The 23,804-nt window shown below is 53.0% G+C and overlaps 6 protein-coding genes and 2 pseudogenes across 6 annotated transcripts; 3 read left to right on the top strand and 5 right to left on the bottom strand.

Annotated features, from left to right (window-relative positions):
* Positions 1-1,052: 1,052 nt before the first annotated feature.
* On the bottom strand, positions 1,053-3,110 carry SAPIO_CDS3964 (Protein phosphatase 2C; the record flags this gene model as incomplete). The annotated part of the gene is made up of 3 exons (XM_016786634.1): positions 1,053-1,167; positions 1,251-2,276; positions 2,365-3,110. The coding sequence occupies 3 exons, from the start codon at positions 3,108-3,110 to the stop codon at positions 1,053-1,055; spliced, it is 1,887 nt and encodes a 628-aa protein (XP_016643610.1).
* A 3,076-nt stretch (positions 3,111-6,186) lies between these two features.
* SAPIO_CDS3963 lies at positions 6,187-6,675 on the top strand (annotated as a pseudogene; the record flags this gene model as incomplete).
* A 1,776-nt stretch (positions 6,676-8,451) lies between these two features.
* Positions 8,452-9,615, top strand: SAPIO_CDS3962 (uncharacterized protein; the record flags this gene model as incomplete). The annotated part of the gene is made up of 3 exons (XM_016786633.1): positions 8,452-8,583; positions 8,700-9,155; positions 9,334-9,615. 3 exons carry the CDS (start codon positions 8,452-8,454, stop codon positions 9,613-9,615), a joined length of 870 nt encoding a protein of 289 aa, XP_016643609.1.
* Positions 9,616-10,447: 832 nt separating this feature from the next.
* On the bottom strand, positions 10,448-13,364 carry SAPIO_CDS3961 (uncharacterized protein; the record flags this gene model as incomplete). Its single annotated transcript, XM_016786632.1, has 5 exons — positions 10,448-10,996; positions 11,064-11,690; positions 11,824-12,843; positions 12,903-12,986; positions 13,269-13,364. 5 exons carry the CDS (start codon positions 13,362-13,364, stop codon positions 10,448-10,450), a joined length of 2,376 nt encoding a protein of 791 aa, XP_016643608.1.
* Positions 13,365-14,149: 785 nt separating this feature from the next.
* Positions 14,150-14,697, bottom strand: SAPIO_CDS3960 (uncharacterized protein; the record flags this gene model as incomplete). The annotated part of the gene is made up of 4 exons (XM_016786631.1): positions 14,150-14,172; positions 14,240-14,289; positions 14,366-14,571; positions 14,659-14,697. 4 exons carry the CDS (start codon positions 14,695-14,697, stop codon positions 14,150-14,152), a joined length of 318 nt encoding a protein of 105 aa, XP_016643607.1.
* A 1,072-nt stretch (positions 14,698-15,769) lies between these two features.
* On the top strand, positions 15,770-18,917 carry SAPIO_CDS3959 (Indole-3-acetaldehyde reductase (NADH); the record flags this gene model as incomplete). The annotated part of the gene is made up of 5 exons (XM_016786630.1): positions 15,770-15,777; positions 15,860-17,204; positions 17,752-17,913; positions 17,993-18,110; positions 18,184-18,917. The coding sequence occupies 5 exons, from the start codon at positions 15,770-15,772 to the stop codon at positions 18,915-18,917; spliced, it is 2,367 nt and encodes a 788-aa protein (XP_016643606.1).
* A 279-nt stretch (positions 18,918-19,196) lies between these two features.
* On the bottom strand, positions 19,197-21,758 carry SAPIO_CDS3958 (NADH-ubiquinone oxidoreductase 78 kDa subunit, mitochondrial; the record flags this gene model as incomplete). The annotated part of the gene is made up of 6 exons (XM_016786629.1): positions 19,197-19,314; positions 19,385-21,289; positions 21,366-21,380; positions 21,448-21,499; positions 21,556-21,579; positions 21,641-21,758. The coding sequence occupies 6 exons, from the start codon at positions 21,756-21,758 to the stop codon at positions 19,197-19,199; spliced, it is 2,232 nt and encodes a 743-aa protein (XP_016643605.1).
* A 774-nt stretch (positions 21,759-22,532) lies between these two features.
* SAPIO_CDS3957 lies at positions 22,533-23,105 on the bottom strand (annotated as a pseudogene; the record flags this gene model as incomplete).
* Positions 23,106-23,804: the final 699 nt, after the last annotated feature.

Genomic DNA, 23,804 nt, shown 5'->3' with positions numbered 1-23,804 from the left:
TTGTCCTTCTCTCTATATCTTGTGATTTTGGCGTTTTCGTTTCAGAGATACCCTACATAGCATGTACTAGACTTAGCTCGCTTCATTTAGTTGTTCACAGGTCTAGAGCTCTATCAGAGGAGATAATAGGAGAACCCAGTTTGAGGGCATTGAAACGTAGACTTTGTATTGATGAGAGGCTAGGCATCACAAAAATCTTCCAACGCCCGTGAGAACAGTCCAAAAACAAGGAACACCAAACGAGGACCGAAAAAAAAAAAAAAATAATCAAAAAGGCACCATTAGGGGGGTATGTCTATTGAACCCAGTAAGTATCGTCGTTTAAACAAAACACACTGACAAAAGAACCCTTGAAATTCGCCATCGATATACCGCAGTGGTTCGCATGGCATTCGGCCGCGCCGGGCCTTTGGTCTTTTTTTTTTTTTTTTTTAAGGGGGGGAGGAAGAAAGGGGAGGGGAAAAAGGGGGACATGAGAATATTGGACAAAGTGAATGTAAGAAGAATAAAAAAAGAAACAATAAATGCTCTTCAAAAGAAGGGAGGAAGAAGAAGAAAGAAGAAGAGGAAGAAGATAAAATTTCCCCCAACAGACAGACTCACTTGGAAAGCAACCCGGCATGAAAATGTAGAATGGAGAAAGACGATTGCCTCCAAACACACTCACAAAAAAACCGATGTCAAAAGGAATGAAAATAAAAAAGAAGCAGAAGAAAAAGTCATGAAAAGAGTGTAAGAAGATAAGGCCGTTAAAAATCGAGAAAAAAAAATGAAAAAAAAAAGGCGGAAAAGAAGAGGAGAGGAGGAGGATATAATGATGATGCGGAGTCGTGAAGAGTAAAAGAAAAAAAGGAAGAAGAAAAGGAAAAAGGAAGAAGAATAGCGAGAAAAAAAAAGGAAGAAGAGAAAAGAAACAAAACTCGCAAGCTAAAAAGAAGTGTCCCGCCGCATTCTCTCATCCCTCATTACCACCGACCCCCCCAACCCACCCACCTTGACCCTCAGGAAAACCAGGGAAAAGGATAATAAAAAATTAAAAGGGGGGAAGTCCTTTAGAGCTTGGCCTTGAGAGGCTGGTTGGATTTGGCGGTGGCATCGAGGTTGAGGGTGATTTGGCCGGTCTTTTCGCCGTCGCCGAAGAAGATGACTTGGACGGTCAAGTCGTCGCTAGGGAGATTTGTAGCGTTAGCAAAGAGACAAGAGATCAATAGAACGAGAGAGTGAGAGGGGAGGGAGAGAGAAGTTCATACCGGTACCGCCTAGAAAACGGCGAAGGAAGTGTGAGCAGTGCAGAAACCTGCTCCTCATTCCTACCACCCAACGCATTCCTAACCAAATGCGTCGCAACATTCCTATCCTTCGTGATGAACCGCCCCTTATCATCCGGCGAAATCCCCCACTGCCTCAGCCTTATAGGCGTCTTGGACCCGTCCTCGCCGGGGTTGGCCCCGCTCTTCTCGACGGGCAGGTCTTTCACGGAGGCGGCGTCGGAGGAACCAAAGATGCGCGCCCAGAGGGAATCGAACTGGGTTTGGCTGCGCTGCTGGTGCTGCTGCGTCTCGATCCATTTGCCCACTAGGCCGACGACCTCGTCGTTGGTGAGCATTTCCCAGAGGCCGTCGGTGGCGAGGACGAGGAAGTCGCCCCTTTCGGGGGAGATCTTGGTCGTTGTGATGACGGGCTCGGCGGTGACGTAAGGAGGGGTGAGGAGGCGCGGGGAGGGCGTGCGCGCGAAGAAGGACTTCTTTAGACGGTCGGTGACTTCGCGGGTCCACTTGTACGCGGCGTCGCCGAAAGCGCGCGTGGGTTCCAGACCGCCGAGGACGCGGCCGTGCTGAATGACGTGCGGTTCGTTGGGGTGAAGGGCGCGCATGCGGGCCTCTTCCTCAGGGTTGCTTCCGGTCTGATCGACGGACAAGGCGGTGGCCGTCCACTTGCCGGAGTCGGAGCGGCGGCCCAGCACAGCGCGGGAGTCTCCCGTGCATGCGACGCGGAGGAGCTTGGAGCGGGCGTCGTAGAAGGAGAGGAGGGCGCAGGATCCGGCGAGGGCCGGCGCTAGAGCCTCAGCTGCGAGGGTCTTGGAGTTTTCCTTGAAGACCTTTTCGACGGATTTGTGGACGATTTCGTCGTCGAGGCGCGTGAAGCCGGTTTTTATGGCGGCGTCGATGGAGGCGTCGGAGGGGAGTTGGCCTTGGGCGGCGATGTAGGTGTCGTTGAGTTCTCGGGCGACGAACTGGATCAGAGAGTTGCGGAGCTTTGCGGAGGTGACCCAGCCACTATGTTATACACTAGTTAGCATCAACGGCTCGTCGTCTTAACCAGCACCAAGAAAAAGGGGGGGGAGGGGGGAAGAGTTCAACTCACGAGTGACCGTCAAAAATCCCCCAAAACATCCAGTCCGTAACCTCCCCCCCTTCCTTCTCCCGACTCGGCACCTCTACAATCTTCTCGGCATGATCATCCTCGATAGGATTATTACTCGGCAACTGCACCAGATCATACCTCACGACGCCCTGGCCGCGATTCACGAAATACGACTGCTCGCTCTCGCGCAGCTTATCATCGACCTGCTCGGGGCTCAGCATCTCGATGACCTGCCTACCATACTCGCTGCTAAACTTGGTCAGCGGGCCGTCTCCGACCACTGTACCCGTGCGCAGCTCGTCGGCGCCGATGACGAGGACAGTCCGCGTCGGGGCAGCAGCGGCAGCTGCGTCGCTCACGGCGCCCTGGGCGGAGGACGTGAAGCTCCGGGTGAGAGCGGCGGCGGAGGAGGAAGAGGAGGAGTCGTTGTGCTGGCCCTTGTAGCTGTACCAGGCGCCGTAGCCGACGAGGGTGGATACGAGGGCTACGGAGAAGCGGCGGATGTACATGGAGGATCTTAGGGGCTCGATGGCATGCTCGGAGGGGCGGCGCGGTTTACCAAGGGAGGAGGCAGGGGAGGAGGAGGAAGAGGAGAAGGATAGGGACCGAGGTCGGGAGGCGGAGAGGAGTGGGTTGGGGAGGGAGGTGAAGGGGCGGCGGGGGAGGAGGCGGGCGAGGGTGGTGCGGAGGAGTGTGGGCTGGAGGAAGGGAGTTCGTCGCAGAGCCCGGACTGCGACGCGATGCATTGGTGTGGATTGGGGGAAGGGGGGGGGAGGGTGGTTGTTGGCTTGTTCCCTTGGGAGAGAAAGGAAGAAGAAGAGAGGTTCAGATTCTGTCGTGGAGGGTTTCGGGGGTTTATATGTTCGACGTCGGGGTCGTCTGGGTTTGTGGAACGATTCGCAGCTTTTCAAGAGTCGTCGAGGGGAGACTGGAACTTGGAGGTTGGGGGTGGTGGATTGTACACGGGAGCAGCGAAGTGGGAGCGCAGTGTCAAAGTGGTCAAGATTGAAGTTACAATGTTGCTTGGTATTTTTTTTGGTCCAGGTTCTGTTTGAATTTCTCCCTTGCCTTAGTCGCAGCTGCACGTCGCCGAAGCACGGGACCTAAAATTGGCAGACTTTTGCCGGCCGAGTCTGTCTGTGAAGGTGTCCAGGTACCTCGGGCAGGTGCCGCAGTGAGCGACACCGCTGAATTATCCCCCTAAAGCTTCACAAACTTCACAAACTTCGCACACTGCAGACGTTGATGTACTTCTTCGACTCTTCAAACAGGTCGTTCACGGGTCCTTCACCGAATCCTTCAAATCCAAGCAAACATTTCCATGTTTTCACTATCTACGGCAATTGAACACTTCAGCATGCAGACTGCAGATAACCAAACAAAACCAATGATTTGAGAGGACTCCAACCATTGATCCCCAAACTCCATCGTACACCACATGTACTTGTAGTACGTATGTCCTGCTTGTCCTCCTTGTCCTTGTTTTAGAAACCGATTTTCTTCGGTACTTGTTGGCTATGGTCTGCATGTGGCCTCGTCGTCAATACTCATGACGATTTTCAAGGTCGTAAGCTGCTGGAGAGTAATATTTCTCCTTGACGAGAGGGAGGCGTTCTTGGCCCAGCGGTCGAACGATTACCTTTAACTTAACGCGCTCGTTTCTGTATTCTCATGCGAGCCGCAGCAAGACGATGGTGCTCGCTCAGGTAGCGATGTCTTGCAGCAGTACGAAGTAACTCGCACCGCATTTCTCACCCATGGCTCATCGGTCCGGGCGAAGCTTACACGTAGAGGCAGAGTCCAGATTGTCATTGTCACGTGACCCGAGAAATGCCTGCAGCCCAGCCTTGTCCAGCCAGGACCAGCGTCACAATTGCGGCGCTTAGAGCCTAACTCAAGACATGCCACGGCTGCAAGCCTTCATTCCGATGTTTCGAGAAGCTGACTTTCGCCGATTTCTTTGACACCATATCACGCTGCCTACCGAGTACGATCGTGGCCGTCGATTCCAGGTGTTCGGCTTTCTGCTCCGCCCCCTCCCTATCCGCTTCGCCACTTGAAAGACCTCATAATGCGGCTGATCAATGTCAAAACATTGAGGCTGGAAGAATTCCTCGACGACGACATTCCTTCGTATGCTATCTGTCAGATGTTCCTAGCGCCGATCAGTCTCAGCCCTGGAAACCTGGATCAGAGTTCCGGTCGAGTCGTTGGTTTTCGAGAGGATGGACCTTACAGGAGCTCCTCGCGCTTTCGAATTTACAGTTCTATAGTCGGGAGTGGTGCAGGCTGGGAAGCAAGGGAGAGCTAATCGCTTCCATTGAAGAGGTTGCCAATATACCCCGCCGCTTCTTACTTGGTATAGCGAAACTTCACGATGCAAGTGTGGCGCAGCGTATGTCGTGGGCTGCGAAAAGAGTCACAAAAAAGAAGGAAGATCTTGCATACTGCCTTCTCGGGATCTTCGGGGTAACAATGCCGATGATATACGGCGAGGGTGGTGAACAAGCTTTCTTCCGACTTCAGGAGCAGATCATGAGGACAACAACGGATGATTCGATTCTTGCATGGCGCCTTGCCTTGGAAGAAGGCCCCTCCGCCAGTGACCCCGCCCAGATCACGCCCACGCCAGGCAAAGTTCTTGCAGCTACTCCGTCGGATTTCGTAAATTGCGGACATATTGTTTCACGAGAACAATCCGCTATGAATTCCCTCGATATCTCTGGCGGTAGTCTTCGAGTCTCCCTGTCTCTCCTTACATCCGCCAGCGGGACGGTTGGCCTACTGAGCTGCGGGCCGGAACATGACACAGAACAAGCAGTTGGCATTCCTCTCACCAAAACGACTTCCGGTATGTATTTCAGGCCGAGAGGATGGGATTCAGTCCTATTATCGAAGTCTACGTCTACCCCTTTGCCAAAGTTTATTCACGTCGAGAACAATCTGCGAAGCAAGACTTCCGAGGGCGTAAATCAACAATACTGGTTCTCAATCGATGGATACAAGGAAATCAACCTAGAGTTGATTGACGTAGAGCCTCGATCTTGCTGGGATAGAGAGCAGGCTCTGATTAAGTCGATAATCAAGGGCGATAGAGATGCTACGCAACCAACCTATATTCGGCTCCGTCATGCAGAGGGATCCCAAGATTTCGTGATAGCGCTCGAAGTTAAAGAGCGGGGATCACGCCTGGAGGCTCAACCTCACTTTATGACATGCCACAAGGACACCACGTTGGAAAAGGTGGCTGAATCGTTTCAATACTTGCCGCAGAGAGTATGTGGGAGGAGACATGCCAGCAGTGGAATGCTTAGCCTGCGTCTAGAGTGGACGTCTGTTACAGGGAGGCCAATGTCCGTTATCAGACTAGAGACGACATCCGACACTCCAGAAAGTACTGTCGATATAACCCTGGAATTGCAGAAATTAGACCTGCGACTGGAATTGATAAGAATACTCGAAGAGGAGAAACAACATGGAGCAGAAGAGGAGAGGTTGGCTAGTAAGATAAGAGAAGGAAGCGACCGGGTAGAACAGATAAAAAGAGAACGGGAGGTAGTAGATGATAAGATAGCAGAGCTCGAAGAGAAGAGAAGGATACTAGTTCAAGAGGAAGAGGCGGTAGCTCTGGAGATAACCCGCTTAAGGGAGACACAGGAGAGCGTCAAAGAAAAAAGAAAGGGCGTGTCTATACGACGGTTACAGGTAAAAGAACGTTGGGGTGAAGTCTGGCGTACCGATTGCGGAGATGTTCGGGGGTTGAAGGGGATGGATAGTTTGTCACTGTTCCAATGGGCATGCAAAAGCGGCAACAAGGCCGTAATGCAGCGTCTCCTTGCCGTAGGCGAGATCGATTCCAACTCGAAAAACCGCGACGGCCAGACGCCGCTTCACGTGGCGTCTCGGTACGGCCATGAAGCCGTAGCGAAGCTTCTTCTCGACAAGGGCGCCGCCGTCGACGCAAAAGACCACCACCGCTCGACGCCACTTCACCTGGCGTCTAAGTACGGCTATGAAGCCGTAGCGAAGCTTCTTCTCGACAGGGGCGCCGCCATCGAAGCAAAAGATATCGACGGCCTCACGCCGTGTTACGTAGCGTATGCGACGCAGCTTCTCGGCAAAAAAGACCAGCGCGGCTCGACGCCGCTTCGTGTAGCCGCTAGCCACGGCAATGAAGCCGTAATGAAGCTTCTTATCGATAGGGGCGCCGCCGAGCCTGGATTCCGCTTCGTATGGCGTGTAATTACGGCTACGAGCAGTAGCGAAGCTTCTAGTCGAGACATGGAAGCAGGAACATCTGATGAAGATTAAGAAAAGCTTCACCTTGCTATTAGTTTAACAGCTTTTCGAAAGAGGGTTCAAGGGGAGCACGTTAATATATATTACTCGGAGTTTCTCACCTTCTGTTAGATCTAGAATGTTTGAGAAAAACTTTTGTGACATGTCCGTATCGTTTCCCGCCAGCTCTTTCAGTGACAAGGACGTGTTCAAGAACCCCCCCCCCCCCCCTCTTTTTTTTTTTTTTTTCTTCGTAGCATGACATAATGGTAGGCTACAACCACAAAACTTTAAGCCAGCATGTTTTGTTCGAGCAGGTCATCTCAGATCCTAGCACAGAGCTTGTACTTTTTCGTCGTTGGTTTGGCACGCGTGGAGCTTCCAAATCTGCCAGCTGAAATTCAGTGTAAGAGCGTGAAGTATATTGATACTCGTAACAGGGCACTACGAAAGCAGAGTTTATTATATTAGGAATTTTAGCGCTGGGATATCCCGGGCATGATCGATACAGGAGGGCAGGTACGGAACCCTAGCGATTTCCCCAGAACTGGAATGCAGGCTCGGAATTTAGGAGTCTATTACTCTCAGATTCTACGAAGTAGAATTTAGAAATTCTGTAGGAGTACGACAGCTAGAGGAGCAGGGTGCATTAGATCCTAGGCATAATCTACTAGGCGTGCAGGTTACTGAGCAGCCTCAGCAAATACCTGGAGAATCGGAAATCGGGAGTCTGGCTCCCGAGCCTAAAATTCGGATCACGTAAGCCTACGTAAATTGTACAAATCCTGTATGGAGTACTTCGTATACTCCATTTCCCCTCTCCTTTATGCACGGATGCTGGCTCACTCCTGCTCACTCCTGCTCACTCTGCTCCTCCTGAGTGGACGGCCGTGGCGAGCAAAATCCACAGATGTTTCGAAGTGGAACACAACTAAGAATGCGGTTGCGATTCTGGTAGCCGTCAATATTTCATGCTGGCAGCCAGACTCATCGCTGAGAGGGAGGGATTGTGGAACGCGACGAGAATAGCTGGAGGCAATAGATCGGCGGATGGACGTGGATCCTGGCCTGTTTGCCTCTGGGCTGGCAGGTGGGTTCCCGGCCTGCAGGGTCCGCCCCGAGGCTCGCGATGGACGGAAGCTGTCGATGTGTGAATGAGTGACCGGCAGGAGACTCGAAGTACAACGCAGACTCTGTCAGGAAGAGCTGTATCGTAGACGTTTAGATCAATGAAGGATACTTTGGATGACGAGGACTGGAATTGCCGGCGACGGCGACGGCTACGGGCCAAGTTTGCTCGTTTTGTGTCACACAGACTCGCTGCACGTCAGAGCAAATCCAAATCCATTTGATCATGCATCTCATAGTCTCAGACTCACTCATCAGCCCGCGCTTGCTTGCCTCAATGTTCTCTTCCGACCAAGGCCAGGAGCACCCGCACCCGCAGCAGGTCAGATAGCTCAAGCTTAATTCAAACGTGCTGCAAACAAAAGCTGGCAGCACCACCCAATCGACCAGCCCAGCCAGACCGAGTCCGGTCCAGTCCACTAAGTTTGCTTGGTGCATATTGATATCCATCAATTGATCCGAGCTCTCTACCTTCCCATCCGCAGTCGCACTTTGCACCTCAATCCACCCATCCACATGCTCACGCTCTATTGATTGCCGTCTCTCTTTCTCATTTGCATCGCCAAACGGAAACGCCCTCTTATTCCTTCAGGCTAAGCATCATACAATTCTGTGCTCCCACACCATCCCTCTCACTCACAAACATCCAAACATCCAAACACACTTCCTCACCTCACCACAATGGACCCCTCCACCCCTCCCCCGCCATCACCACCCGCCCAAACCTCGGCATCATCACCACCCCCCAACGACTCCGACCGCATCTTCATCGCCTTCGACACCTACCCCTGGGCCAAAGATCCCAAATTCCTCGTAAGTCTCATCGTCTCCTCACTGCCAAATACATGGTTCCAAATCAGGAAAAAAAAAGGACAAGAAGCAAACAAGATCACATGCTCACATGCTCACACACACACACACACATCTAGACCCTCATCTCAACCCTCACCAAACCCCCCAACACCCCAACCCGCCCCAAAATCCTCTTCGCCCGCTCCGCCTACTTCACCCGCATCCTCGGCCTGCCCGTCTCCGTCCCCGAATACACCGCCTGGCTCTCCTCCCATCCCTCCCACCCCTCCCCGGACGACGCCTTACTCGAGGCCCTCCTGAACCCTGTGTCACCACCCTCTTCTTCCTCCGCTGTGCAAGAAGAAGAAGCAGCGCAAACGAAAGCGGGAGACGACGCGAGGCCAGCCTGGCAAACCGCCGCCCCCAAAGCTGACCTCTACGTTGACCGCTCCTCTGCGTCCTCCGCTCCTGGCCACCAGTCGTCTGAGGGCCCGGCTTATCCTGAACGCTTTGCCGAGCTGATCCGTTGCATCAAGGAGGGTTTGCCCGTCCCTGGTGTACGTGAAATTCCTGAGACTGTCGTCCGGGATCCTGTAAGTTGCCGTCTCAGCGTTTTTCGTTTCCCCCCCCCCCCCCTTTTTTTTTTTTTTTTTTTTTTTTTTTTTTTTTTCTTTCCATTTCCATCTTGTTTTCCCCTTTCCTTTTTGTTTGCGCCTTTCATTTTCTGTTCCTGAATCACGCCTCTTAACAATTTCTTTGCCTGCCGCACAGTCCGCGAAACCTTTTGGCGCTCGTGGTCCTGCTCCCAGGAAACCTTGGGAAAAGGCCGTAGAGTCTCAACCAGGGTCTGCCTCACCGCCCCAGGGAGCCGAGGAGGGCGCCAGTGCTGGTGCGCCGACTTTCTCCCCACCTGCTGTAGACCAAGAGTTCCCTCCGCTGGAGACGGAGGAGGCCTCGGAGCCTGGAACGACCGCCGAGGGTGATCAAAAGGGAAAGGTGCCTGACCTCCCGGACGTGGAGAAGCTTAATCTAGAATCAGATCCTTCAAAATAGTGTCATCTACTCATCTACCTTAGAAAATACCGTATAATCATGTTCATCTTATCTCTTTCCAACACTACGGCCACTGGCTGTGCTTGGACCCTAGACATGTAAATCAAATGTAGTATTGAGGCAATCACTAACACTTCGCTGCTGATGAAGATGAATGGGGTTGAAATTAGAACAATCTGTATCTAGGCATCGAGAGTCGCCAAGCTGCTCCTCATGAACAAGTCTAACGTATAAGACGTCGTCCTCCTATGTCTTTCTCCGCTTGTGAATGCGTAAAAAATATTGTTTCCTCAATGACCGAGGTGCAAATACAAGAGAAGAAGAAAAACAATGGTGATATGCCGGTGGGGGGAAGAACAAAATAAAAAGAAACACCCATAGCTTCGCGACGACTGATAAGGCTATATCCGCATCGATACCTATCGGGAGAAAAGATTTTCGACAATCTTGCCTAGCTGTGTAAGACATTGGAGGTTAAAAGAGCCCACTGCTCGAGACAAGGAAGCATTCATTGAGCGCAGAATCATCGCCCTCAATGCCTGCCGCCCGAGAAAAGCAGTGTTTTTCCTTCCGAGGTCTCGACTGTATCGCAAAACGAACAACAATGACGTGTCCAATGCGCTCTGAGTGACTCTCCTGAACAAAAAAAGGGTTGTCGAGCGTAGGATGACGACCTGATCTGAAGAACATTACTTGGCGAAGATGCTAACCGGTAGAACAACCCGACATATCATCAGCCCCCCATTTCTTCTTTCTCTATCGCCTCATAGGCGCTGTGGGGGGAAGCGGAAGTCCTCGTAGACGACTCCCACTTGCCCTAGCGCGACCTCCCCTAACGGTAGCTCGGGCCACCGAATCGGGATCCGGGATGCATACGGCCTCCTCCGCCGCCTCCGCCTCCCATGCCGGGGCCCATGGCAGGTCCGGGACGGGTGGCGCTGGCCGGGTTGGTGCACAGCATGCCCACTCGAGAACCAAACTTGGAACCGCGAAGCGAGACCATGTGCTTGCGGATGTGGGCGGCCACAACCTCACGGTGCTGGGGGCCGGCGTGAGTCAAGATATACTGAACCAGGTAGTTTCCGTACTGGTCACTGGCGATGTCAATGAGGGGAATGCGGGGTCGGTCGGGACGGCCCTCGCAGACACGGTCCAAGTAGCGTCCGAGGAATTCGGGTCCTCCGATCTTGAGGCACTTCTCGACGACCTTGGACGCAAACTGGTCGGTGCTGTACTCAGACGCATAGCGAATAACATGATCAATGGCCCGGCTGCGGTCGGCGGGGGCACCGTGCTCGCAGATGTGCTGGATGCACCAATTGCCGAACTGGCCGTGGGCAACAATGTCAATGTTGGCAAGGACTTCCTCAATGCAGGGACGCTGGCGGAATTTACAACGTTAGTGATTACACAAATACTAGAGAGTGTGCTTCCCTGAGTGAACGTACCTTGTCATCCTCGAGACAGTTCTCGAAAATGTTCTGGACCACCAGACTGCCAGTCTCGCCAAGGGCCACTTCGTGCCACATACCCTTGAGAGCATCGTTGACATACTTCATGATCTGAGGGGGAGTGTCGGTCCAGCGAAGCTCAAAGAGCTTCTGCCAGACGTGGCAAGCATAGCGGTGAATGACCGTCTCCGGGATGCGGCGGAGGAGCTCGTGAACCATGACCTTCTTGTAGTCCTCGGGGACCGAATCGAATGCCTTCTGGACGACATGGCAGCCAAAGGGATCCATCGAGAGATTAAGGGTATTGCCCCGGATAGCCTCGGCAATCTTGACGACCTGCTCATCCGTACCGTGCTCGAAGCATCGCTGGACAAGGAAATTTCCGAAGCGGTTCACCATCAACGGATAGGCCTGGGAGACGATGGCCTCAACAATCTCATACTTCTGCTCGGGAGTACCGACCTTGAGCTTCTGCTGAAGGAAGATGGAAGCCTGCTGGTCATTATTGCAAACGATCTTGTCAACGATGTACTTCCAGTTGCAATTGACGTTGCGGTCGAGGAGGCGTCGATAGTTGAGAGGCTCGGTGGGAGGCAAATAGGTCGGTCCCTCCGTAGGTGAAATCTGTTGTGAAACATTAGCATAGAACTTGGACATTGCAGGAGATGGAAGGGGAAAAAATAAATAAAAATAAAAATAAAATAAAAAGAAGAGAGAGAGAGAGAAAGAAAAAGGTGGCAATTGATGCTTTACATACCTCGCTCTTCCAGCTGCCGCCGCTCGAGGTAAACTCCGTAGCGTGAGGCGAGAGAGCATTCGCAACCTGCTGGTGGTAGCTGGGGTACACGCCCATACCAATAGTGCCAGGTCCAGGTCCATTGTTGCCTGGTCCGTTAGCCGGTCCCGAAGTAAGCTCGTACTGGCCAATGTTCTGATTAAGGTTGAAACCGCCGCCATAGGGAGGAGCGGAAAGGGGAGCGGGAGAGATGTATCGATTGTCAAATCGACCTCCACGACCGCCCACATCGACACGCAAGGCGAAGTCAGGGTCGGGAGTGACCCTCTCGCTAACGCGGAAGTTCTCCATGGGGCCGTAGGCGCCGTTGTTAGCCTCGACGAAAGACGGGGCGAATCCGGGCTTGTGGGGGAACCAAGCCGAACCGCTCGAGGCGTCCGAGGAGCCTCCCGAAGGGCCAGCAATACCAACGGCGGGTGTCTTGAGATTGCCCGCCCACATACTAACCGAAGGAGCCCTGTTGATCTGAATGGTGGCCAAGTGCTCGTTGGGCGACGGCTTGTACTCGTCCTGGCTCCAACCGCCGTTGTGGCCCGGGGCAGGCATGGCAGCAGCAACAATGGGGCCAAAAGGAGGGCCAAAGGCTTGGGGAAGACCGGCCGGATAGTCAGACACCGCCTGCGACATTCGAGGCATGCTTGGCTGCCTCTCGAGCTGAGAGATCTTGGCCTCTGCCTGAGCGAGCTGCATCCTGAGACGAAGGACTTCATCATTGCCCGAAGGGCCCTGGCTCAAGGAGGCACTAGCGGGGCGAGTGGCGGGCTCGGACGATGGGAAGTCTTCGAGGGCAGGGGTTACCGGCACCGAGGTGCTGGAGGACCGGTGGTCGCCAGGGCGGACGAAGATCTTGTCGTGGTCTTTATTCTTGATCACGGTCAGCTTCTGCTGGTGCAGGGTCTCTCGTTGTTCATCAAGCTTCGAAAGAAGGAGCTCCATGGGGCTTGGCTCAAAGGTTGGGATGTTCTCCTGGTTGTTTGTAACCTCGAATAGAATTAGCAACTGTGCATTGGAAAAGGCCTTCTGAGTATGAAAGAGCTTACCTTGACACCCCCTTGGTGAGGAGGCCCAGTAGACAACAAGGGAATAGGCCTTCCACCAGTCTTGTAAAGACCAGATCCAGTATCCTAAGAGAAAGGAAGTTAGAGGGCTGGTCAATCTGGGAAGTGCAATGTGAAGAGACATAGTTTTTGAGAGCTAAGAACTGAGTTTGGGGCTTGGAGTCTGATGGCCAGAAAAGATAGAGAGCTCGTTCACAACCCAGAATAATTGAATCACACAGAAGTGAATTCACAAAGAAGGGAGGTAATAGGAGGGCAACAGAGAGGGGAATCCACGAAGAACAGGGAATCCAACTCCCGTAGAAGCAGAATGTAAATAAAGAATAGATGGAGACACGATGAACTCACATTGGCACCCAACATCGTAGGGTACGAGGGCTTGATGCCCTTCTCAGCTGTGTGACCCATCGAGGTCAAGCTATTGGGCGAGGGAGCTGAGGACATCTTGTCCGTCATGCTCCAAAAAACAAAGGAAAAGGGAATACCTGAAGATGGCAATCGACAGATAGCACTGAAGTTGTGATGATGAGAATGTCAAAAGTAGATCTCCGAAAAGAGGTGACAATGGGGAAGAGAAGGGAATTCCAAAATCTCCTCAATTGGATGAAGAGGTGATGGATGGAATGGGGGAGATTGGATGGGGAGAAGATCTCTACCTGGGAAGAAAAGAAGAGATGGGGAGATGGGGAGGGGAAAAGATTAAGTCGTGGGTGGGAGGGTAGAAGAAACTAAGGGGACAAGAGGAAGCTGAGGAAGCTGGGGAAGTGGAGGAAGGAGAGGAAGTAGAGCTCTGTGAGAAGGTGCAGTATGGACCTGAATCATATGAAGTCGATGGTCAGGTACGGCAGGCACAGAATGTGCAGGTGTGATAAGATGGCTCGACTGGAGCAAGGAGACTCGAAACAGAAGCAGCACATTGTAACTTCCTCACCGAGTAACCAAATCCCACCCGAGCCTTTGCATCCCTCGCTCCTTCCCGTGTTAAGTCGGTGGGGTCCATATCGTCAACAATTCGACTACCAGCGCAGTCTCGAGGCTCACGGAAATTCGGACCCGTGTAAAACCGTCCTAGGAATGATCAAGGCACTTGGAACAATCCTACGCACATATATCTTCACAGTGCAGCTCCATCCATATTGAAACAACTATCTATACATCATATCCGAAGACGTCTATCGAACCAATTTGTTGAATATTATACAGATTTTTGCATGAAGCCAGTCGTCACATTACTTTCTCCGAGTCGGGGCGGCTGCGAAAAAAGAAACTTGTTAGCAATCCCGTCGCGCTACGTTTACCTGTCTCCAAAGTTGACTTACCAGGAGGTCCAGTCTTCTTCTTAGGCGCTCGCTTTCCTCTGGCATGCACCCTAAGTTATCCAGTCAGTAAGCCTATCCAAATAAGGCCCAGTCGCAGGGTAGAAAATCTCCTAAGCTCGAACGTACTCCTCAATATGCTCCAGCCTCTCCTGCTCGTCCTCATCCCACGTCTCGACATTCGGCCCAAACATGGCATTCATCTGCTTCACAGACACCGTCCTCCTGGGGTAGTACGCCGCAAGCGCCGGGCCGCGTAGTCTCTGGCGGAGGACCTTGTTTCCGAGGCGCAGACCGTCGGGGTTATATACTGTCGCAAAGACCTGGCATTGCGTCTGGAAGAAACAAAAAAATCAGACGACGTTCAAATATCGCTTGCATAGGAGCGCTGGGTTTTCGGGATCCAATTGGGATATGCATACCTTCATAAGCTCTAGGAGCCTCGCTCTTGGAACGCTCATCTTGGAATTGAGTGGGTTGGGCTGGCGACTGTTGGTTTCAACATCCCCTTGCTTGCATTCAATTGTCGAAAAAGTTCCCGCGGTGAGGTTGAACGTGGATCGAAAGTTTGAGGTGAGGCTTGATGAGGATTCCAGCCACAGTCGTGGCTTGTGCATACGGTGTTATATTAATCATCTGTACTGGTTCATGCTCACTCTCAGAATTGCTCCATCCATTCTACTATGCACATTCCCTTTCCTTTCCCGTATACCATTGAGAGGCCTCTCCTTCCTGGTTGGCACTTGCGAGTCCTCGTTGCCCAAGCTTTCCCATATCTCTCCCATCCCCCAGATGAGTATCAGGAGGCCTCGTGTAACCACAATGCATGAAGTTGGTGGTGGTGGCTGCCTAACGAACGGCTGATGCATCTAATTCTCTGCAATAACTTATAAAACATCGCACGGGAGCCTGGTAATAGTCCAATAGCCAACTGATTTCATCCTCAGTTTTTCGTTCTTCAAAACCATGCCTCTCTCGCACCGGTGTTCAAAATGCCAGCTGATTACCTCCAAGTTTGTCATGGCAGATGTACTAGACATAAAGATCGCCCGGGAAATAGTCCATCACGATTTAGCGACGCTTAAGCGCTCAGCTACGCTTGGCTGCGAGCTCTGTGTCTTGCTTCTTCAATACATCGCCTATGCCACGCCATATTTTTACGGACAAATAGGTACGGAGATGACAGCCGGTCCTATCACCCTCAGAAGCTCAGCACGGCATGTGATTACGAGGAGGGGATCGACTGAGAGGGCGTCTCTCCTTCCTACTTTGTACATGAGTGGTGCATCTAATACCGTCGTCTCTGATGTGGATTGCTCTGTTAGCGCGGCACAGAATGATAGCTCGAGGGCGATGTTGGATCCAAATTTCGTGCCAATGAGGATAAAACGTGAGATTTTCCTATACATGGAGGGCCTCAATTGGTAGATTTAACGCAATATATATACATATATATTTACTGACTTGCTACAGGACTCGCCCCAAGTGACCGCGAAACGGATGTTCGGGACTTATAAAGCAGGTAATCAAGCCATGGCTCCGTAGGTGCAGGGCAAACCACGCGATATGCCGATCTCTGCAAGAGACCAGCATCGCCACCTCTCCTCGACTCCTCCCAACAAGAGTCATAGACATCGGACTTGACGGCCGGAGTCCCCGACTCTACATCACTGATGAGGAAGACGTCCGCACAGCGGAGTACGTGACCCTTAGTTACTACTGGGGCAAGAGCAACGGCCCAGCTAGAACGACAAAAAATAACCTCGAAGCCAGACGACGCGAGATTAACACTGCAGAGCTCCCTCAGACGATCCGGGATGCGCTTTTGATCACCAAGCATCTCGGGGTCCGCTTCCTTTGGGTCGATGCCATCTGCATAGTCCAGCCGACTGACCAAGACAGGTCTGATTGGTTGAACGAGGCGCCCAAGATGGGTCAATACTATTCCAACGCTGCCTGTACTATTGCCGCCTGCGTAGCGAGTGATAGCGCCGAAGGTTTCTTGCATGAGAGGCCGCTTGAGAAATTGCAGCCGGAGAGGGAGTGTCCGCTCGAACCCTGGACACCCTCACCAAAGCTGTTCCCCGAACCACCTGCTCACGTCACAGTCTTGAAGCCGTCCCCGTCGCGACTTGGGTTTAGGGTGGCTTCGAGTCCACTCTATAAACGGGGCTGGACGCTGCAGGAACAAATCCTCTCTACGCGCACCATGTACTGGACCAAGCATGCACTCTTCTGGGGATGCGCTGAAGAGCGCGCTGCCGAATTCCGACCCGATGGTCTTTCTGCCAGCTCATTTCCGGGACACATCACCTTGTCGCAATTCCTGTCTAGTAACGCGGATAAAGCCCTTGGAAATATGTGGCTCTCTGTTGTCGCCCACTATAGCAGTGCGTCTTTGAGCCACGAGTCGGACAGGCTAGCTGCACTCATGGGCCTCGCAAGTCGCCTCCAGGATCATTTCGGAGACGAATACCTGTTTGGAATTTGGAAGTCTCAACTGCTTGCCGGGATCGCCTGGCAATCGGTGGTTAGGTCACACCACCGCATCCGAGAGGGGATGGCATGCACGTTGCCGTCCTGGTCTTGGGTAAGCTTGAGAGCACCAGTCATCTTCCCCTTAGATTGCCCACTAGAAATAGAGTGGTTAGCAGAGGTAGTTGCGGTTGAGGGGGAAACCAACGTTCTGAATCCCGTCGGGGAGAAGGTCTTTGAATGCAGGGTGCGGATCAAAGGCAAAGTGATCCTCATCGACCAAGTTCCACCCGATACAGTTCAATTCGGTAAGGAGGATCAGGAATGGGACTTGGGCGGCCAGCGGCGGACAGTCGAGATTTTGATGGCTGAAATGGACTGTTCGCCAAAACCGCACCCTAATAACGACCTTGGGTGCTTGGTGCTCGCGAGTTGGGGTATGGATCAGACGGCGACGGCGAGGATCGAGCTGTCCTGCCTGTTCCTGGCGGGAGTGAGCGGGTGTCCTTGTAGATATAGACGTATTGGATTTGTTCGTGTTGCGCTCAAGCATCGGACCTGGCTTGAGCAGGTGCAGACACGCGTAATTGAACTAGTATAGGCAATAGGCCGGGCGTGAATCTATTACTTCTTCTTCCCAAGGTCTGCCGGCAATCGTGAAGTCCGCCCAGCTCGCTGCCTCTCACACTATTAAATACCAAAAGTCCCCAGCAGTTTCCAACAGCACCAAAATGCAAAGAGAGGGAATAACCAATGCAACACACTCCCCACCCCCACCTTCCGAAACAAACCTCATGGTTGCGGAATCTACCCGATCGATGACGCACATTCATCGGATCTCGGGTGTTCCGCCCGTCCCAATCCAGTTCCAGCCAAGCAATATTATCTATCGCGATTAGATCATTGATGATATTCTTGCGACTTTGTACTTGACAATCGTAATTGCCCCGTTTTCCGTGTTCGTCTTAGTAATTGAAACGTAGGACGGCAGGTGCGACCGAACAGGACCTTGAGACTATATCTTTCTCTCAGCTTCGTAGTTTAGCTTCTTCCTGGGCTCTCTCCTCCCTCTCTCCTCACTACCTCGGTATTCTAACAACCATCCGACGAACATCGTCTCGCGATACCCCAAAGTCAAGTCCAACATGTCCGCACCAAAGATTCCCACCATCAAGCTCAATGACGGGCACGAGATCCCCGTGGTACGTCAAGGTCCCCTTCTCTCCCCGCGCCAAATGAAGCCAGCAACGACTAACATTCAAAAACCACCCACCCTCTCAGCTCGCTTACGGTCTCGGAACGGCCCGCGCAACCCGCGGCGGTCCCCTCGACACCTCCCTCGTCGAACTGACCAAGAAGGCCATCGCAACAGGCTTCCTCCACCTCGATGGAGCCCAGAGTACGTCTTCATTTTCTCCAGTAATCCCCATCATTATCACATCTCAACCCGAACTAACAAACTCTCAAAATAGTGTACGGCAACGAAGCAGAACTAGGCGAAGCAATCCGCACCTCCCCAACCCCGCGCTCCTCCCTCTTCATAACAACAAAATACTCCTACTACACCGCCCCCACCCCCGCCACCTTCTCCGCCTCCCTCTCCAAACTCGGCCTCGACTACGTAGACCTCTACCTCATCCACCACCCCTTCTGCGGTGGCTCCTCCGGCACCTCCCTAGCCCCTTACGACCCGGCCAAACTCCAGCAGACATGGGCCGACCTCGAACAACTCCAGCGGGAAGGGAAAATCCGCTCCATCGGCGTGTCGAACTTCTTGAGGGAGCATTTGGAGGTTGTCTTGGAGACGGCCAAGGTCGTGCCTGCTGTGAATCAGATCGAGTTTCATCCGTATTTGCAGCATAGGGGGTTGTTGGATTTTCATCGGGAGAAGGGGATTGTTACGGAGGCTTATGGGCCGCTTACACCTATTGTGAGGGCCGTTGAGGGGCCCGTCGCGGCGATCTATAATAGGTTGGCGGAGAAGTATGGCGTTTCGGAGTCTGTTGTTGGGTTGAGGTGGGTTATTGATCGCGGGGTCGTGGCTATTACGACGAGCTCTAAGGAGGAGAGGTTGAGAAGCTATATTGAAAAGGTGCCGTCGTTTAAGCTGACCGAGGAGGAGGTTAAGGAGATTTCCGAGGCGGGCCTGCAGAAGCATTACCGTGCCTTCTTCACCAACCGGTACCCTGAAGATGATCGAAGCTGAAAAGTCAAGCTAGCAATACTCAATAGCCAAGATTACGCAACAAATACTGTGAAGGCTGTTTCTTCTCCTTTTGTGTACTGCGGGAAAACAAAAAATAACGTAGGAAATCTGATTTTACTTCGTCTCACAACCACCTCTACCGTTCCCGGAATCCGAGAGAGAGACAAACATTATATACATGGATGATGTAATGCGATTCAGCAGCCCGAGCAACACAGTAATGAACAGTCTATTTCACCGAACCATCTCTTATTTCTTCCCCTCTTCCCTCCTCTCACCTCACGCGCCGTAGGCGACCTGGCCCATTGGCCTGTCCTCCTCCATACCGGGCGCCATGAAATTCGTCTGAGGGTTGCCCGTGGCCTTGGCGGCCGAGCAGCGGGCCATGGTAGGTGAGCTAAATGGGAGAACAGTGTGTTAGCCATGTGATTCAGAAGACCAATGAAAGAGTTGAAAAAAATACACACCTTCTTGAGATGACATCGGTAAAGTAAAAGTTCTCGATAACCTTCGTCAAGGGCTGGCCCGTGGGCTTGGATCCCTTGTTCTGGTCTACCAGTTGCACCTTGCTGAGCCGGGGAAGCGCCGTAGGCTCGATGACGTCGTAAGCGGCGAGCGCGGGGCTGATCTCGGTCATCCTCTCGCGGAGAGCGGCAAGGTCGTCGTAGGGGAGAGGAACGCCGAGGAACTCGCTGGCGGCGCGGACAATCTTCCAGTCGGGCCTGGAAGCGCCGGGGAGGGACGTCGCAGCACGGGTGGTCTGGACGCGGCCTTCGGTGTTGACGTAGGTGGCCGACTTCTCGGTGTAGGCGGCGCCGGGGAGGATGACGTCGGCGATCTCGGCACCCTTGTCACCGTGGTGGCCCTGGTAGATGACAAAGGCGTCGCGGGGGATGGAGGCGGGGTCGATCTCGTCAGCTCCGAGAAGCCAGACGATCTTGGGCTGGGTCTGGGCGACTTCGGGCGAGGGGGTGGTGAAGCCGACCTCGAAGGCGCCGGCGCGCGAAGCGGCCCTCTGGAGGATGTTGAAGCCGTTCCACTCGGGAGTGATAAAGTTGGCAGCGTTCTTCTCGACGAAGGCGCCAATGGTCTCGTAGAAGGCCTTGGCGTCGGGGTGGTCGGTAACACCAGAGCCCACGATGATCATGGGACGCTGGGCAGCCTGGAGCTTCTTGCCGAAGGGACCGGCGAGGGCCTTCTTAAGAGCCGCGTGGTCGGTGCCGAGGTGGTCGAACTCGAAGGTGGACTCCCAGCTCTCGCCAACGACAGCGATCTCGAGGTCGGAGCGGAGCCACTGCTTGCGGATACGGGCGTTAAGGACGGCCGCCTCATGTCGGGGGTTAGTGCCGACAATGAGCAGGGCGTCGACATCCTCGATACCCCAGATCTTAGAGTTGAAGCGGTAGTTGGACCTCACATCGACACCGTGGGGGATGGGCTGACTTCCAGAGGGCATATCCAAAGCCAAGTTGTCAGATCCTAACCTGTTGGCGAGGTCCTTCATGGCGACCATGGACTCGACGTCGGTGAGCTCTCCAGCAATAACCTTGAACTCGTTGGCCTGGGGCTTGAGGGTGGCGAAGGCGGCGGCGACCTGGTTCAACGCTTGCTCCCAGTCGGCAGGCTCGAATCTACCCTCCCTCTTGACAAGAGGCATGGTGAGGCGCTGAGTCTTGAGACCGTCGCAGGCGAATCGAGTCTTATCGTTGATCCACTCTTCATTCACATCGTCGTTGAGCCTGGGGAGAATCCTCATGACCTCCAAACCCCTCGAGTCGACACGGATGTTGGAACCAAGACCGTCCAGGACGTCGATGGACTCGGTATTCTTGAGCTCCCAGGGCCTGGCACGGAAAGCATACGGCTTCGAGGTCAAAGCACCGACGGGGCAGAGGTCGATAACGTTGGCGGACAGCTCGGAGTCGAGGCTCCTCTCGAGGTAGGTACCGATCTGCAGGTCGTTGCCACGGCCAGTGGAACCGAACTCGTGAGCACCGGCGATATCGTTGGCGAATCGGATGCAACGCGTGCAGTGGATGCATCGGTTCATCGATGTCTTGATAAGGGGTCCGATGTTCTTGTCCTCGACGGCACGCTTGCCGCCAATCTCGTGGAATCGGCCACGGTCAGCACCGTATCGCATCGACTGATCCTGGAGATCGCACTCGCCTCCCTGGTCGCAGATGGGGCAGTCCAGGGGATGGTTGGCGAGGAGGAACTCCATGACACCCTCGCGGGCCTTGTGGACGAGAGGCGAGTTGGTCTTGACAACCATGCCGGGTTGTACGGGCCAGGCGCAGGATGCAACGGGCTTCGGTGCCCTCTCGACCTCGACCAAACACATACGACAGTTTCCGGCAATCATAAGTTTCCTGTTGTTCGGGGGGGTTTGATTAGAAATTATCTCGTTTTTCGAAGGTGAGAATCGTAGGCTCGGGTAAGGCATACTCATGGTAACAGTATCTGTAAAGCGATAATTGATTAGCATGGAAGATCCTTCTCTTGTTTTCATCGAGCTGGGAGGACAAACCTTGGTACAGTAGCTCCGGCCTTTTCACACGCCTGAATCAAGGCAGAGCCAGCTGCGGATAAATATTAGCAAACAGAGCCTTCCGCCCGACCGCAGGAAGCTCCTTACCTTCTATCGACACCTTCTTCCCATCTAAACTGGGATTAGTAACTCTAGAAATACCAATTGAGATGCCTCAAGATTTGTTTCGTACCAATTGTGAGTTCCACCTCGGCCGCTCGCTGGGCAGTTGCCGAGAAAGCCCTCGAGGCATTGGCGACATGCCTACCGCCCGTCCGCCAGGCCGATCGAGCCAAAGTCTGCCGTAACATCGTGTCGCCCCCGAATTGATGCAAAGGAAAGACGATGTGTCAGGGGCGTAACTCTTTCCCGGAGAGGAAGGGGTGGTTTGCGGGAGAGGAGGGGGTTTTACGTCTGTTGGATAGGAACGTCGTGATGTGGTTTGAGAGCATTTCGATGAGAACTTGATGGTGGATTGATTACCACAGCCGTGATTGGCCAATCCGGAAATGCCTCAGGCCGCCAAAATTTCACCCGCTCCGCTCCTGCCCAGAAACAAATCACGAAAATTGTCGTCCGAATTTTGTCTCTCTTTCTTTCCTTCTTCTTTTTCTCATCAACAAATTGTACACGGGCGCACTTTATTGTAGGTGAGCTTGAACTTTGCTCCGCATCGTTTTCAGTCGAGCCTTCCTCTATCTTGTGCCCAAGAGAAAATATTTTATGACGCCGATTATGGATGCATTGAAGAGCCTTAAACTCGATGACCTTTGCTTCTTACCGCCGGTTGTCACATTTCTTCGTTTAATCAGGGCTTTGATGGGTTTGATGGAGGATCACTCGGAGATGTAGGGGAACTGCTCTGGACACTTGCCAGCATGAGGGAGGGGATATTCGAGGTCCATGAGGTCGTAGAATTTATTCGTAACTTCGTAACATACGCACCACTCAGAGGTACTGTCGAGGTCTCGTCGTGGGCAAGAGTACAGGATGCCGGAAGAGCCCCGGCCGCAGCTTCATCTACGTGCAGCTCGGTCCCGACAAACGGAATGAGAGCCCACTGCTGAAAGGGGAAGAATACGTGATCAACTCAGGTCCATGGGATCACCCAGCTCACACAGTCGCCCTTCCACAGCCTTCCTTTCCAACTGCGCCAAACGCATCCTATACATTTCAATCACCCTCTCGACATGGCCCTCATAGCCCTGCAGTTCCTTAACAGTCGCCTCAGCCAACTGCATCACTCGAACAATGTAGTTCCTCTGAAGAATGTCCCCAGGGTTGCTGTCAAACCCGGTCCGTTTATCGGGAATATCCTCAACCCTTTTAATCTCGTAGTTAACACCAGGTTCCGCGGGAGCGGCCAGGTTGGCGGCGAGTTCCTTTTCAGCTCTACGTGTCCACCTGTGAGCGGACGTCGGGGTCTTGACGGATTGATACTGGCGGACGATGACTTCCTTCTCGAGAGTCATGAGCTTGAGAATGTTGTGTTTGACATGATTGGCGTGGGCGTAGATAACGTCGATGCTTCTCTGGAGGTACTCTTTCTCGGTGGTCGGGGGTTCGGTGGGAGCGAGGAGGTCTTCTGTGATGGGGACGAAGATGGCATGGGAGGCGTTTGTTAACCGGGGTACCAAGTTCTCCGAACGCGACCCCATTTTCCGATTGGCTTTTGCAGCAGAGCTGTCGGAGTTGAGATCAATTGATATCAAGAACAGAAAGGCGATCTGTGTTGCAATCTTAGCTAGCGCAACACCGAATGAAATCGGGGTTGAGAGAGACTGGGAAGAAGATTGGTGGTGGTGAGGTTGAGAATTTCAGACTGGGGAGGAAGCAACGGGGCGACTCGAGTATTCGGGGCGAACAACCCCTCCACAACGAATAATACCGAGAATTCCCAGCTCACGATCCCAATTTACAGCGAAGAAATAGAGTTTACGGAACCTGATGAAGGCTACTTATCGACGAGATCTGAGTTACGAAATTTTAATTAGTCTGCTGAGATAGTGATTCGGAAAGTTGTGGGTGTAGAGACTTTATACGGGCCGCTTGATGAGTATTAGCCTGGCCAGTGACATTTGATATGGTGCGGCTTGAGCGACTAGACAATCACGCGTTTAGAAAAGAAGTCTTCTAGTGCTATATGCATAAGATGGCCAGGAATAGAGATAGTTTCCGAGAATCGTCCAGGGTCAAACGCCGGTGACCTTTTTTTTTTTTTTTTGGTTGGTAAGGAACACTCCCAAGGGCCATCAAGACGGCAATGACAATATGTGCCGCTGAGAACTGATGAAACAAACGCTGAAAAGGGTTCAGACGAGGAGCTAATTTGATTCAGGATTGATTCTTCCAACCAG

Source organism: Scedosporium apiospermum (genome assembly GCF_000732125.1).
Source record: "Scedosporium apiospermum strain IHEM 14462 chromosome Unknown SEQ_SAPIO_0090, whole genome shotgun sequence".
Taxonomy (NCBI): domain Eukaryota; kingdom Fungi; phylum Ascomycota; class Sordariomycetes; order Microascales; family Microascaceae; genus Scedosporium; species Scedosporium apiospermum.
The sequence above is the reverse complement of the archived record's forward strand: the minus strand, read 5'-3'. Positions and strand labels throughout refer to the sequence as shown.